Source organism: Chrysochloris asiatica, unplaced genomic scaffold (genome assembly GCF_000296735.1).
Source record: "Chrysochloris asiatica unplaced genomic scaffold, ChrAsi1.0 scaffold00340, whole genome shotgun sequence".
Lineage (NCBI taxonomy): Eukaryota > Metazoa > Chordata > Mammalia > Afrosoricida > Chrysochloridae > Chrysochloris > Chrysochloris asiatica.
Genome location: NW_006408858.1, coordinates 113,736 through 130,182, shown reverse-complemented (window position 1 = coordinate 130,182; position 16,447 = coordinate 113,736). Strand labels below are relative to the sequence as shown.

At 44.1% G+C, this 16,447-nt stretch overlaps 1 protein-coding gene across 1 annotated transcript; it reads left to right on the top strand.

Moving 5' to 3' along the window:
- The first annotated feature begins 10,707 nt into the window (after positions 1-10,707).
- CCDC116 (coiled-coil domain containing 116) lies at positions 10,708-14,807 on the top strand. Its single transcript, XM_006875836.1, has 4 exons — positions 10,708-10,779; positions 11,450-12,004; positions 12,109-12,747; positions 14,073-14,807. The coding sequence occupies exons 1-4, from the start codon at positions 10,708-10,710 to the stop codon at positions 14,805-14,807; spliced, it is 2,001 nt and encodes a 666-aa protein (XP_006875898.1).
- Positions 14,808-16,447: the final 1,640 nt, after the last annotated feature.

The following is a 16,447-nucleotide window of genomic DNA, read 5'->3' as shown; positions in this document are numbered from 1 at the left end:
AGGCCCCGCCCCTGGAGGCGGCCCGAGGCCCTGCCCCATACGCGTGCTGGTCATGGCTGCCGCTTTTGTTTTGCCGCTCTATGCCCTGCTAATTCTCCACCCCCTCCCAGACGCCATGAAGTCCAATTTATTACAACGTGGGACTTTCCCCTGGCTGCAGGCGTAATGTTTACCCCCAGACTATTTATGGCCCTTAACCATGCTTCACTAAACCTGAAAAAAACAAAAGAGTAGACCTTTTTTTTTTTAGTTTCACATCAATATATTATTTAATTTAAAAAAATTATCTGTTAAAATAACTGATTAAACAGATGAGAAAATAAACATGGCAGAGTTGGGTTGACTCTACTCTCACTTCACCCTGCTTCAGAAGGTCTCCCATTTCCTTCCTGGACCTCATGTTGATACTCTGCTCTGAGATTAATGTAGATTTCATGCCAAATAATGAAAGGTTAAATTATGGACCCACTATCACAAACATTAAGGAGCTCTGGTAGCGTAGTGGTTACGAATTGGGCTGCGAACCGGAAGGTCAGCAGTTCGAAACTACCAGCTGCTCCGCGGGAGAAAGATGAGGCGATCTGCTCCCGTAAAGATTTACAGCCTCGGAAACCCTATTCAGGGTCGCTATGGGTCGAAACCGACTCGACGGCACTTAACAACAACAACAACATCACAAACATTTGTTCTTTCTTTTAAACATAAAAATGGGCCTTTGCAATCGAGATACAAGATGAGGCCTACCATGTAAGCTTGCTGCTTTGTCAAAGACCAAATCACAGGGCTGTATTAAACTGAGATATTACTTAAAGAAAGGAACTTACTCCCCCTTCCCAGTAAACATCATAGAATTTTCCTTTTATAAAGAAAGCCTATTCTTAACTTTTTACAACAGTGGTCTCATACAATATTTATCTTTCTGTGATTGACTAATTTCACTCAGCATAATATCCTTCAGATTCATCCATATTGTGAGGTATTTTGTAATTCATTATTCTTCAAGTTATCCAGTGTGTATGTACAAAAGTTTGTTTAGCCATTCTTCAGTTGATGGGTATTTAGACTGTCTCCTTCTTTTTGCTATTGTGAATAATATTGCAATGAACATGGGTGTGCATACATATCAATTCGTGGCTTGGGCTTTTATTTCCTGAGGGAAAATACCAAGTAGAGGGATACCTGGGTCATATGGTATTTCTATTTCCAACTTTTTGAGAAAGTGTCATACCATTTTCCACAGTGGTTGCAACCATTTGCAGTCCCACCAGCAGTGAGAAAGGATCCCAGTCTCTCCATGCCCACACCAACATTTATTGTTTTGTGTTCTTTTGAACTTTGCTATAAATGCTGCTCCCAAAGGTTGGAAACAAAAAGGAAGGGTCAGTAGTTGGAAAATATGGCCTTGGTAATAGAAACGGTGCTATAGATTGCATGATAGGATTTTGCAAGACCACTGACTTCTTCATTGCAAATACCTTTTTTAAAATAACATAAAAGACTACTATACTCATGGACCTCACGAGATGGAGCACACAGGAATCAAACTGACTGCATCTGTGGAAAGAGATAGGATTGTATTGTTTCTCCACACTTATTCTATCGGTATGCTGAGCATACAGATTATATGAAGCTGAATTATATGAAAAACGGGGTATCAGGATTGGAGGAAGATTCATTAACAACCTGTGATATGCAGATGATACAACTTTGCTTGCTGAAATTGAAGAGGATTTTAAAAACTTACTGATGAAGAGCAGAGACCACAGACTTTGGTATGGGTTGTACCTCAATGTAAAGAAAACAAAAACCCTCACCACTAGACCAATAAACAACATCCATAAAAATGGAGAAAAGACTGAAGTTGTCAGACTTTATTTTTCAATATGTCACTTGATATCTTGACTTCTGTTTCCATGAATGTTGATGTGAACAAAATGAAGTATTTGACAACTTCAATCTTTTATCCATTTTTATGTGTATTCTGAAACACTTAATTGTGCTCATGAGGAACCTGTATATAGACCAAGAGGCAATTGTTTGAACAGAGTTAAGGGGATACTGAATGGTTTAAAATCAGGGAAGGTGGTGCCAGGGCTGTGTTCTTTCACCATTATTATTCAATCTGTATGCTTAGCAAATAATTTGAGAAAGTGAAGAAGAGTGTGGCATCAGGATTGGAGGAAGAGTCATCAACAACCTTTGAAATACAGATGATGCAATCTTCTTGCAGAGAGTGAAGAGGACTTAATATACTGATGAAGTTCAAAAATCACAACCTTCAGTATGTATTTCACCTCAATGTAAAGAAAACAAAAATTCTCACAACTGGGTAATATCATGATAAATGGAGAGAAGATTGAAGTTGTCAAGGACTTCATTTTGCTTGGATCCACTCTCAACACTCATGGAAGCAGCAGTGAAACCAACATATTGCATTAGGCAAATCTCCTGCACAAGACCTCTTTAAAGTATTTAAGAGCAAAGGTATCAGTCTGAAGACTAAGGTATGTCTGACCCAAGCCATGGTATTTTCAATAGCTTCAAACATATGTGAAAGTTGGAAAATGAATCAGGAAGACCATAGAATAATAATGCATTTGAGTTATGGTGTTGAAGAAAAATATAGAAGGTACCATGGACTGTCAGAAAAACAAACAAATCTGTGTTGGAAGAAGTACAGCCACAATGCTCATTAGAAGACAGAATGTTATCAGGCGGGATGGTCTCTGGAAAAGGACATTATGCTTGGTAAAGTAGATTGTCAGTAAAAAGAGAGAGAGAGAAAGACCACCAATGAGATAGACCTGCACAGTGGCAGCAGCCAGAGTTTCAAGCATAACAATAATTGTGAATATGGCACAGGACTGAGCAGTGTTTTGTTCTGTTGTACATGGGGGTCACTATGAATCAGAGCCTACTCAAAGGCACCTAACAACCACAATAACAAGCCAGTCAATTGATAGGAGTAGAAGAGCCTATGGTAGAATGGTAGAATTCAATGGTAGAAGAACCATAATTCCCTGTACCACAAGAAGACAAAAATTACCATTTACTGAAGGAGCTCTGGTAGCATATTGGTTACGAATCAGGCTGCAAACCTCAAGGTCAGCAGTTCGTAACTACCAGCTGTTCCGTGGGAGAAAGATGAGCCTTTCTGTTCTCACAAAGATTTACAGCCTCGTAAACCCTTTAGATCTGTTTTGGAAGAAGTGCAGCCAGAGTGCTCCTTGGAGGCCAGGATGGCTAAGCTTCGTCTCTCCTACTTTGAACATATTGTCCGGAGGAAACAATCGTTGGAGAAGGATGTCATGCTGGTTAAGGTCAGAGAAAAAGAGGAAGACCCCCAACAAGATGGATCAGCCAGGTGGCATCATTGATGGACTCAAGTGTGGCAGCGGTAGTGAGGTTGGCCCAGGATCGGACATTGTTTCATTCTGCTGTGCATGGGGTTTCTATGAGTCAGTTCCGACTCGATGGCACCTGACGACAACAACAACAAAACCCTGTACAGGGTCGCAATAAGTCGGAACCGACTCCACGGCACACAACAACAACAACTGGTACAAATGGTTAAAATGCCAATTTGCTAAGCACAAAGGTCAGTAGTTCAAGTCCACCCGGATGCACCTGGAAAGAAAGACCTGGTAATCTATTTTCAAAACATTAGTCACTGAAAACCCTATGGAACACAATTGTATCTGAGATAATGGAATCCTCATTGAGTTGGAATTGATTTCACATAAACTATGGTTTTTGTTGTTGGATTAGAGTTAGTGTTAGGGATAGGGGTTGGGCTCCGACTAAGAGTAATGCTTAGTTTAGTATTTAGGGTTATTGTTAGGTTTATATTTATTTTCTTGAAAGCTACTTGATTTCCTCTTCATTTGGAAGTTCTGTAACTACATTGTTGTTGCTGTTAAGTGACGTCAAGTCAGTTACAATCCATAGCAATCCTGCATAGGGTTTCCAAGGAGTGTCTGCTGAGCTTGAAACTCTGACCTTGCAGTTCAAACTGACTTTGCAGTCCAGCGCATTAACCCACAGCACCACATCAGGAGTCCTCCCTCTTTTTTTTTTCAATTTTTTTTTTTTTTAATTGAGAATTGAGTGAAGATTTACAGAGCAGATCCTCGGTTTTGTATTCAACAATTCATATACTTTACTTCATTATAATGGTTGCAATCCCCTCCATATACCAACATTAACAATAGTTACTTCTATTCACTTTAATGATTGCATTCCTCCCTGTGTCTCCTGCTACCTTCATCTTTCCTCTGCTAACATCCCTCTTGTATATTGCCTGCCCTGTCACCTATGTTAACATGTGTCTACCCTATAGCCCATGAATAATTTAATAATTTCCTTCCCTCATGCCCTGTAACTATCATAGATTGTTTCTTTTTACCAATAAAACCTTTTAAAAAACTTTTTACAATATTGGTCCTTTACAATATTTGTCCTTTTGTGATTGACTGCTGCGAACCTTAAGGTCAGCGGTTCGAAACTACCAGCCGCTCCGCGGGAGAAAGATGAGGCTTTCTACTCCCGTAAGGATTTACACCCTCGGAAACCCTGTACAGGGTCGCTATGGGTCGGAACCGATTCAACGGCATTTAACAACAACAACAATTTCACTCAGCATAATGTCCTCCAGGTTCAACCATGTTGTAAAGTATTTCACAGATTCATCATTATTCTTCAACATTTTGTAGTATTCCGTTGTGTATAGGTACCAAAGTTTGTTTAACTGTTCTTCTTTTGATGGGCAGTTAGCCTGTCTCCATTTTTTTTTATATATGTCTCTTGTAGACAGCATATTTAAGGATTCTGTTTTCTTATCCATTCTGTTCTTTATGTCTCTTGACTGGTACATTTAATCCATTTACATTCAGTATAATTTTCAATATGTATGAATTGATTGCAGTCATTTTTCTGTGTGTTTTTTGTGTGGTGCTGCTGGATTCTTGGTTCCACAACAATTGGTATGCTGAGTTCATTTTGTTTGTGGGTTTTCTTTTCATTTTCATTTATGTTGGGTTAATGTTTACTAAATCTTTCAATTTTTCACCTTAAATTTTAATTTCAGGTTACCCTGTAATTTATTATTTTTTTCTCTTCTTAAAGCAGTCTGTTTTATCTTGAAACCTACTTGACTTCCTTGCCATTTGCAAATTCTGTATCTACACTATTCCCTCTTTTTTTGCTTTGTAGTTGACTTCATTATACATTGATCTTTTGTTCCCTATTTTCAGTCTTGTAGATTTGTTTTACTTTAAATAGTTTTATATCTCGATTGAGTTCTGGGTGGTGTTGTCACGTATGGTAATCTCAGGTTGTTGGCTGCTGTTGTTGTTTCTCAGCCCAAAGAACACCCTTTAACATTTTTTGTAAAGTTGGTCTGGTCACTACAAATTCCTTTCATTTCTGTTTATCAGAAAATTTCCAAATTTTATCTTCTTATTTGAGGGACAGCTAAACTGGACATATGATTTTTGATTGGCAAATTTTTCCTTCAGAGTTTTATATACATCACCCCATTGCCTTCTTGCCTGCATGGTTTCTCCTGAGAAATCAGATCTTAGTCTTATTGGTTCTCCTTTGTAGGTAGGTAAATTTCTGTTTTTCCCGAGCTACTTTCCGTATTCTTTTCTTGTCCTTGATTTTGGAAAGTTTAATTATAATATGTCTTGGTGATTTTCTTTTGGGATCTATCTGTTTAGGGTTCGTTCAATATCTTGTATGCTTAAATTCTTGTCTTTCAAGTTTTCTTCCAACAACTCTTCAACAATTTTCTCTGTGCTTTTTATTATCTCTTCCTGTTCTGGAATTCCAAGCACCTGTAAGTTGTTCCTCTTCATGATGTCCCACATAACTCTTAGGCTTTCTTGGGGTTTTTTCATCCTTTTTTCTGATTGTTCTTCTAGCATACTAATATTGAGAGATCTCTTTTCAAGCTCAATAATCCAGGCTTCCATTCCTTTGAATCTACTCCTTTGCTCTTTCAATGTATTGTCTGTTCCTGAGATCCTTGTATTAATCTTCTAGATTTCTAATTGCAGGTTTTGTATTGTTTCAAATTTTACATTTATTTTGTCTGTTTGTTCTTGTAGTGTTTCCTGAATTCTTCTAAAGTTTTTTTCTGTGTTCTACTTGCTTTCCTAAATCTTTCAGTCAATCCACTGAAGGTACCAAAATACCATTCTTTTGAATTCATTTTCAGTTAGTTTCATTACCTTTTTTTCCCTCAGAAATGTTTTCTGTGTCTGTATCTTGGTCTTTTGTTTGAGCCATTCTCTCTTGTTTCTTAGTGTGAGCTAAAATTGTCTGTTGTCTCTGGGGCATTGTGGGGTTGTCATATTTGTAAAAAAAAAAAAAAAAAAAAAAATGTAGTTGTTGGACCCAGAAGGAAGAAATCACGTATGTGTTTCTGCAATTCAAGGAGCTCACAAGGTGGTTGTGAAAAGGATGTGACAGCAGAGTTCCTGGCCCTAAATGGCCCTAGATTGGCCTCAGTTCAGAGTATCCAATTCAGAAGTAATTCATGGGGGCCCTTGGTGGAGCCGGTTTCAGTGTCTGTTAGGACCACAAGGAAGCTGGCCTTAGGGTGATTGGTTAAATGCTGGTCTGGTGGATTTTGTAGGTCTGGAGCTGAAGCCACCTGAATCTAGAAACCAAATCACTACACCAAAATACTCCAGCCAGCACCCCCTTGCACTTGCAACCAAGTGGCTCCGAACTCCTGAAGAGAAGGGTCTGTGCTGAGGGTGAATGAGGCTGGGAGCTGGCCACACCTCTGGTCACCAGGGGAGCATGTGGTAAAAGAAGAAATCACAATTTTCCCTTTGCCCACTTGAATCTGCCCAGCCTCCCTCCATTGCCAAAGCTGCTCACAAGGTGGTCAAGTCTGTCAGTTCTTCACCAATTTCCCTCTTTTTACTTTATGGTTTTTTTTGTTTTGTTTTTTAATGAATAAGAGCTGTATAGATGATCAAGGTGGGGGGAGGTTTCAACTGGATCATTGGTTCTCTATTTTCAATTGTGTGTGTCTGTTTTGCTTTGAAAACTTTTATATCTGGATTGAGTTCTATCTTCATGAATGTTAGTCTCTAGTTGTTGTCTAATTTTATTAATTTTCTGTCTAAAGAAGACCCTTTAGTATTTTTTATAAAGTTGGTCTGGTTTTTACAAATTCTTTTATTTTTATTTATGAAAATGACCTAATTTTGCCATCATAATTGATGGACAATTTTTCTGGGTGTGTGATTCTTGGTTGTCAATTTTTTTCTTTTAGAGTTTTGTGTATGTCATTCCATTGTCTTCTTGCCTGCATTATTTCTGCTTAATCATTAGTTCTCTTTTGTAGATATCTTTTAATTTTTCCTGAGCTGCTCTCAAGACTCTTTCCTTGTGTTTGGTTATAAAAAGTGTGATTCTAATACACCTTGGTGTTTTTCTTTTGGGGTCTACCCTATTTGGAATTCATTAAACTTCTTGAATTTTTTTTTAAAAGCTTTTTATTGTGACTTGAGTGAAGATTAACAGACAAGATCATCAGCTTTACATTCAACAAATTATCTTTGTTTCATCTCAATGATTACAATCCCCTCCCCTCCCTGCCAACAACAGTTATCCTGGTTTCTACCTGTGGCTTCCTTTTTACATCTTATATTTTGCAATAAAACTAAACAAAAATATTTGATGTACACATACAAAACAAAATATATATATATTAATTTAAATTCACCTCTGATGAATAAGTAAAGACAGAGGTGCATTCGTGGCTTGCAATTCAGCCTAAAGCATTTAAAAAAAAAATGTTTTATTGTGAATTATGTGATAGTTTACATGGGAAAACATTAGCTTTACAATCATCCTATCGTATATCCGTTTAATTGCCATGGTTACAATTCCTTCCATTCATCATCAACCTGCCCCCTGGTCGTCAGCACACAGCCCCTCTCCCTCTCTGGATCTAGAGTCCCCTACCACTCCACGTCATCATCTGTGCCTCCATCTCTGGCGTCACTGTTTCTCTGGGTAGGGTCCCATACTCCGTTCTTCTCCCTTCTAAAGCATTTTTAAATAAAGGAATATAAAAGTTTGTTGACAGATGGACAAAGTGTATTGTAAACAAAAAGATTATGTCAAAAATGATGTATTTGTCTTTTCTAAAGGTTGACTAAAATAAATTCTATAGCCAGAGTGTGGATAATTTTTGATTCACCCTTATATTTTATCCGTTTGCTTCCTGGATTCTTCTGTAGTTTTGTTTATATTTTGCTTGATTTAATCTGAAAATATCTCGATCATTCTTTCAATCCATTGAAGGTGCCTAAATAGCATTCTTTTGAATTCCGTGTTAGATTGTTCTGATACCAATTCTGCTATTATATTTTCTGACTCTATATTTTGGTCACTTGTTTGAAGCACTCTGTCTTGTTCCTTTGCATATGTTTAAATTGTCTGTTTTCTCTGAGAGTTTGTGATGTCATATTTAGGATCAGCACTAGACTGTAAACCACAAGGTCAACAGTTCAAACCCAGCAGCTACTTCTGGGAAACCCTATACAGGGTCATTATGAGTCAGAACCAACTCGACAGCACTTAACAGCAACAACAACATTTATATTTAATTGATGATTGTATATTAGTGTGAAGAACCCTGAGAGCATAGTGGTGGATTACGAGTTGGGGTACTATTCGAAAGATTAGTAGTTTGAATCTACCAGTTGATCTATGGGAGAAAAATGAGACTTTCTGCTTCCGTAATGATTTACAGCCTCTGAAACTCTATAAGGGTTGCTATGAGCCAGAACCGATTAGGTGGTAACCACCACCACATTGGTGTATTCTCAAGCTCTCACCAACTCTCTCCTGGTAGATGTGGTAGAAACTGGAAGTGTGAACACAGTTTTCTGTTCACTGTGTGTATAGTAGTTGGTTCACTTGCCTCCAAAAGCAGAAGTGCTATGCCTGGTGCCTGACCCCAAGCAGAGAAGAGGCTGCACAAGAGGGAGGCCACTGGCTGCTAGGTTGGTAACGGTGAGGACTGGCCACCGTTTCACTTAGTCTACCATGTCTTTCTTGCACAGGGTCAGCTCAGTGCATCTGCCTACTCCACCATCTTGACCTTAAAGTCTAGTTTTTACTTTTTATTGTGATTTGAGAGAAAATTTACAGAATTGGTTTTCCAGTCCACAATGTATACACATTTTGCTTCGTGACGCTGATTGCCATCCTCACAATGTCACAGCAAGCACTCTTCCTCCTTCCTCCCTGTACTTACTGTTTCTATTCCTCCTTCTTTCCTATCTCATCCTGCCTTCTGAGGTTTCTCTCTGGGCAAGTGCTGCCCTTTGGATCTTCTATAGTTGATTGATTTTAACTAAGAAATACATACTTCACTGATGTCATTGTTTATAGGCTTGTCTATTGTTTGGCTGCAAGTTTAGCCACAGAGGTGAATTCAGTTCCAGGCCTGAAGGATGACTAAGGATCATCATCTCAGGGTTTCCACCAGCTTCTAACCAACCAGTAAGCCTGATCTTTTTTATGAATTTGAGTATTGTTCCAATTTTTTCTCGCATTTTATCTTCCTTTCAGAGCTGTCAACAGTGGCAACTGTGCATTGTTTAGTTCTTCTGATCTTAGCCAGGGTCTTTGAGGTTGTATGATGTTTGTTTTGTTGTTGTTTTCCAAAATGGGTCAGGCACTGGAAGCATTAAGGATAAGGGTCTCCTTCTCATCCTTAAGGACATCATTTACTAACAACGTTGTGCCAAGACTTTAGGGTGAATTCTGGGAAGGCTTCTTGGAGATGACTTGCTGAGTTAACCAGACAGAGGGAGAAATGAAAGAGAGAGGAAGTACAGATGTTCTGTTGGAGTGTGGATGTGTTGTATAAAGCTTTAATCACCTTACTCCCACCCCAATCATGGACAAAGAAGGAACAGTAGAACCAGGAACTGAAGCCAGGTCTGTAACTTAGAGCTGAAACTTAGTGCAAACCCTGAAAACCTGGACTCTGGCCACAGATAGAATGCCCCAGGCAAGGAGCTGTCTGAGAGCAAGAGGGCCAGGGCAGCGTAGCCTCAAGGGAAGTGCTTGTGTCAACTGGACATCCCCCCTAGCAACTCCTGCCCCTGTCCCAGTGCAGTGGGGTGGCCGAGAGGGGGTCAGCCGCATGCCTAGGTCAAGACTCCTGCTGGAATGTGGGTGGGGCAGAGCATAGTAAAGTGGGGGAGGGGTCAATAGGACCCCGCCCCCACAATTGTGCGGAGGAGATAGCAGGGGTCCATGTACACCAATCCGGACGCAGCATGCAAATGAGCACGAAGCAGTGGCTAGCTGTCCCAGTGTATTGTGTGTTAGTGCTCTAGCGTGGCGCGGATGGCCAAGGCCGGAGTGGATCAACCCGGATCGAGGCGTGAACTCTGGTGAGCTGGCCCGCCCCGGATGTGCAAAGAGGGAGGAAAGGCAAACCCGACCTGGGGATGTTCCGACAGGAAGTGGACATCCTCTAGGCCAGGCACCTGGAGCCAGGGAACTGCGCAGGCCCTAGGGCCACTGATACACTGGAGGTCAAATGACAGGCGGAGGCTTGGACCCTCACACCACCGTCTCCCCTCCCAATGCAGAGAAGAGGCCACGACTGCAAGGCGTAACCCGAGCCAGCGGAGGCTGGGGTCTGGCTTGGCTGCTAGCACCATGGCCAAATACCGCCACCACTCTGGGTACTTGGCAGATGATGAGGCAGGTCACACCACGTACGTGGCTCGGGTAAGTGTGACCGGCACCCTTGACGTTTATACCCCCATTAATCTGGGCTGCTTAATTGCGGTTGTGCCCCAGACCTCAGTGCCCCCTACTCCTCCAAGCTTCAGCTAGGCCCTAATCACCTTCATCCCTTTCCCATGGTCCCTGAAACCTGGCTGTCTGGGAGGGGCCAGGTGGGCAGGAACCTTGGACTAGAGGCGCCTGGTCTTCTTAGAGAGAGGGCTCCAGTTGGAGAAGCAGCCATAGACCAGGATTACAGAGACCAGGACCTCAGGTGGCCTGGAGTAACCCCGCGTTATAAACTTATCTAGCCTGCCCCATGGTTCAGATAAGATGCTCCCAAAGTTTTAAGGGATTTCTTCACATGAGGTGGGAGGAGCATCACCAGAGAAGAAACAGTCCTCCAGTTGTGAAGTATGGGTGTCAGGGAGGTTCAGGGCAGCCCAAATTAGAGCCCCACTTTGCAGTTGAGGAAATTGTTCTCAAGCATGGTCAATTTACCCAGGGTGACATAGCTCAAGTTAGCCTACCCAGGGTCCTTCTCAAAGACTGACTCCAAAACGCAATTCCTCCTACTGCCTTCCTCTACCCATCTCCTAGGGTCCCAGGAGGGTTGCAGGCAGCCCTCCCTTTGAGGGCATCCCTTCTCACCTTGACACACCTATCTGCTCAGGTGCAGCCACCCAGAAAGCCACTATTCCCGGAAATGGGGTCAACCTCCAAGCTGGTTCACGAGCCACATCCACCATCCTTGTACGAGCCTTCAGGCAGTTCAGCCCTCCGGGGCCACCGCCGCAGCCCATGGGGCACCCAGCCCTTTGGCAGCTTCCTGGATTTCCTGACCGAGGGCCAAGTGCTGGACAGCCTTCAGACAGTGGTGGAGGAAGCCACGGAGCGCATGGCAACTGTGAGGACAGAAGCTGGGGAGCCCCTGGTGGAGGTGCAGGATCCAATGGAGATGCCTAGCAAGGGGCGGCCAATGAGGGTACGGCCCAACCTCAGCACCGTACATCGACACCGGACCCGGCCCAACCTCTGCACTGGGCACCTCAACAATTACCCATCCTGCTCCAGCTCGGCGCCCGACTCCCACAGCAGTCTTTTGGTCGGCGGGCGCGACCGTGACAGCGACCAGGATGTCCGTGGAGTAGGCTCCCTACCCCCCATGAAGGATAGGCTGCTGCTGGAGAGGAACCTCAAGCGGCTGCTCAGGCTGGAGAACAAAGGGGTAAGGTCCAGGGTGGAGTATGGAACAGGTGGGTTGTAACTGAGGGTCAGTCCCTGCTGGCAGGGCTGCCCCCGGAACTTCACTGAGTCCCCATCTCTCTGCAGAAAAGCCAGAGCAAGCCCTCTTCACAGAGGTACTCTCTGCTGTGGGACTCGCTGGACAGTCAGGCCAGCAGCCAGTGGACTCTGGAGCAGCCCCTGTCTTGGTTCTCTGAATTACTGGGTTCAGACTCAGGCACACCTGCAGCATCGGAGTTAGGAACTGCCCAGCGAGAACTGGTCTTTCTCAAGCGGGAGTTCAACAAGGAAATGAGGTCACTACAGAATCAACCGGCCTCCTTCGACCTGCCAGGCTACTGCTCGGCCCGAGAGCCCCATCGCACGCTAGACTTCTTGGCTGAGCATCACCTCTTCCCTGCCCTGCAGCATGTGGTTGGCCAGGCTGTAAATAAGCTCAGTGGCGCCCGCCGCCATGACGGCCGTCCTCTATTCTTCCCCGCAGCCTGTGAGCCAAGCCCAGAGCCTGAGCCACCGCCCAGCTCCCAGCTGTCACCGGACTCCATGCCAACTTCGCCTGAGGAAGACCCTGCCTACGGGGGAGAGTTCTATGAGTTGTTCCCTACCGTAGCCTCCAACCTCAAGATGGATAGCAAAAAGAATGTCAAAGGCAGAATACGGAACAAAGTCAAGGAAGAGGGCTCTCCTGTGTCTGGCACCCAGGTGGCCACCAAACTCAGGCTCAAGGTGACACCCACAGAAGAGGTCTCTTGCCCCTCATCTTCCAGGCATGAGGGGTCTGACCTGGAACCCAAAGAGCAGAGCCCACCACAGCCCACCTCTAGGTCCCCGAGCTCCAGGAAGAGGGCCCAGCCCTGGAGGGGCTTGCATCTCACAATGCCCATCCCTAGGATCATAGTGGATGTGCCCTCTAACCATGCTCATTTCTCCCTGGGGTCCCCTTTGACAGCCTCCCCTTGTCACCTCCCTTCCTGCCACCTCTTCTCCAGACTCTCCCCACACCTCTCTGCAATAGGCAACTTCTTAACATCTTCCAACTCACTGTGTCCAAACAGGGCCTCCTCAAGGGAGCTCCTGGGAGCCTGGGGGGAATCTCTGCAGAGGGAAGGCTCCTTCATCCAACACTTCTAGCAGCCCAAATGACAGTCATCCAACACTTCTAGCAGCCCAAATGACAGTCTCTTGTTCTGCACTGTGGAAACCTCTTGGGCAAGGTGATAAGGTGATGAGAGACCAGGAATCCTGGCTGAACTAGGAGCTAGGAGTTGTCAAAGATGAATAAAAGCTATGTTTTATTCTGGGTACTTTTTAAACCTTTGTATTTAAAATTTGAAGGCCCTCCTCCATGCACAGGAGGATCCCTGATGGCTCAGTGGGTTAAGCATTGGGCTGCTAATCAAAAGATTCTGTGATTCAAACCCATCAGCCACTCCTCAGAATAAAGATGAGGCAGTTTGCGTCTGTAAATACTGACAGCCTTGGAAACCCTAGAGTGCAGTTCTATTCTGTCCTATAGGGTTTCAATGGGTTGGAATTGACTCCACTGCAATGGGTTTTGTTTTTTACCCTCTAATCCAACTGCCTGAGACAAGGGAGCTGTCCCAGAACATTGTCTGACAGATGTAGGTGATCTCTGTAGTGTATAGTCCTCCAGCTCTCCCAGCTGACCCATCTAGGCTTTAGCAGGCTGCCCTCCTCTACAGCCGGGCCTCAGCTTGAGCTCTTAGAAGCCTAGGGAGGACCTGGCTGTCAATGTGACTGTGGCCACTGGCCTTGACACGGGGACTGACACGTGTGTCTGTGTGGTGAATATACAGTACAGTTTGGCAGACGTGCATATAGAATGTGTACTCAGCATCTGAGTGTGTCCAGCAGAGTAGGTGCCCCAAGACTGTCCCATGAGCATGACAAGGCATTTGTGTGGGTAGTGATGAGGCTGGTGTGGCTATTGTAGAGGGAGTCTCAGGGCAGCCAGTGGAGAGGGGGCAGGGGGTATGGGAGAGGGCCAGGATCATGATATGCTCCTTTTTTTCTTCCTGGCTGCTGCACAGAATCCCCGTCTCAAGTTCTCTAGGAAGAAACGGCTATCCTCCATCTCATCCAAGTCTACGGAGTCCCACTTCTCCTTCCCCTGGGAGGAGGAATTTGTCAACTTCTTGGTGGAGCAGGCCACCTCCTTGCTCCTCTATAAGTACAAGTTTGAGAGAAATCTCAACAAGCAGCTGGGCTTCATCTCCTTCCCAGTCACCGAGGTGCTCTTGGACCTTTTCCTGGGCTTCAAGAAGGTGGAGGGCTCTAGCATTTGCTTGTCCTCAAAGATCGACTGGACCTGCCTACTACGTAAGCTAGAGGAGACCAAGTGGACCCACCAGCCCTCCCAACATACCTCCCAGCACAGCACCTCTCGCATCTCCGAGTCACCCTACACACTGCCCAAGCCCAACACCAATAAAGATGAGGCCACTGTCCTCAACACAGAGCAGCTCAATTCTCAGGAGCCTACTGCTGAGGATGAGAAGAATGAGGAGGAGCATACCAGCCCGTCAGAGCTCAAGCTTTCCATATCTTCTAGCACTGGCACTGATTTGAGCCCTACCAAGTCCAAGAAGGTGGTATATGTTGACATCAGCGAGGGCAATGAGGAGAATGAGGATGGGGATAAGGACTCTTCTAGGGACAAGACTGAGCCTCTGGGGCTCCCTGAGCCTACAGTGCAAGATGAGATAAAGAGTTTCCTGAAAGTGAATCATAGTATGCCCCTTATGACTCCCCATCTCACTCCCTAGAGCCACACCAAGTGCTCGATTCCCTGAGCATGGGTCAGATGAGCTGGAATGCCCACAAGTTGCTAAATTGAGATCCTCAGGGAGCCAACAAGAGAAATAAAGTCTGTGTTTTGTTAAAAAGAACATTTGAATAGAGTTCATTTGAGAAGCAGGTATTTGGTTGAAGAGAAAGTTCATGAACTAGCTCTGCAATCTCAGTAGGCATGCTCCATCAAACAGAGAAAAACTTGGCATTTTTGTAAGAGGTCAAAGTCAGTGAGGAACAAAACAAAAAATGCATTTTTCGAATCATTTGACATACCACCAGGTCGTATAGGAGCAGGATGTATGAAAACCCCAAATGTTGCAACTGATCCATTCAAAAAGATCTGCTTACTGTCCGAGCTAAAATTTCTGAATTGTTATTAGGTGCCTTCAAGTTGGTTCCAACTCATAGTGACCCCATGCACAACAGAATGAAACGCTGCCTTGTCCTGTGCCATCCTCGCCATCATTCCTTATGTCTGAGTCTATTGTTGCAGCTACTATGTAAATCCTGAGGGTCTTCCTCAGGCATGGAGTACTGGTGTGATGCTGTAGAATAAGCAATGAACTGCTAACCACAAGGTTGGTAGTTCAAACCCACCAGCTGCTCCTTGGAAACCCTATACTGAGTCGCTGTGAGTCAGAACTGACTCAACAGCACTTAAAAACTACCAGTCATAATGTCTTTTCCCAGGGACTGGACCCTTCTGATCACATATCCAAAGTATGTGAGTCATCTCGCCAGCCTCACTTATAAGAAGTATTCTGACTATACTACTTCCAATATTGTTCATTTTTCTGACAGTCTGTGGTATGTTCAATATTCTTCACCTACACCATAATTCAAAGGCATCAATTCTTCTCTAGCCTTCCTTATTATCAGCTTTCACATACATATGAAGCAATAAAAAAATACCATGGCTTGAGTCAGGTGTACCTTAGACAAGCAGGCCAGAAAATATTTGTGCATAGCAATGAGATCAAAGGAAATAGAAATTCAGGTAGGAATTGTCTCTAGATAGAATGGTCCGAGCTTTTTAAATTCCATCAAGTATGGGGAATGAAGTACAGATTCAACAGTTTATGGGACATGGGTTCCTTCTTTTAAGATGTCAGTCTCCCTTTTCCAATCCCCATGAAGCAGTTTTTGGAGGCCAGGAGTTGGCTCAGCCTCTTTCTGAATAGCATGCTGCTGATGACCCCGGGCTTCTTGCTTAGTGGTTATTCTCAACTCTAGTTTGCATCTTCCTGGCCGTTGGAGCCTCTTAGGACTCAGGATCCCTGCTCCCTCCTCCAGTGGACATTCACCCACCCTGTCTTTGCTCCCATGGTCATTTGTCTTCTGGTCTGTGTGTCCCAACTCCCTCCCAGGAATCTGGCATTTCCAGGTTGTGAAATTGGCTGTGTGGCTCAAGCAGCTGAACTGACACCCAAACTATGGCTGACATGGTGACTTCCTTCAACAATGGCTGTCCACATGGTGGCGCTCTCTCGAGAAAAGTACAGTATGTAAGGTGGTTGGTGGTTCTCACCTCTCTATGTGGCTTTGAGGTACCACCAGCCCCTTTTCTTGCCAGGGAAGCCTGTGTACTGTCCTATTCCTCCATCTTGGGAGT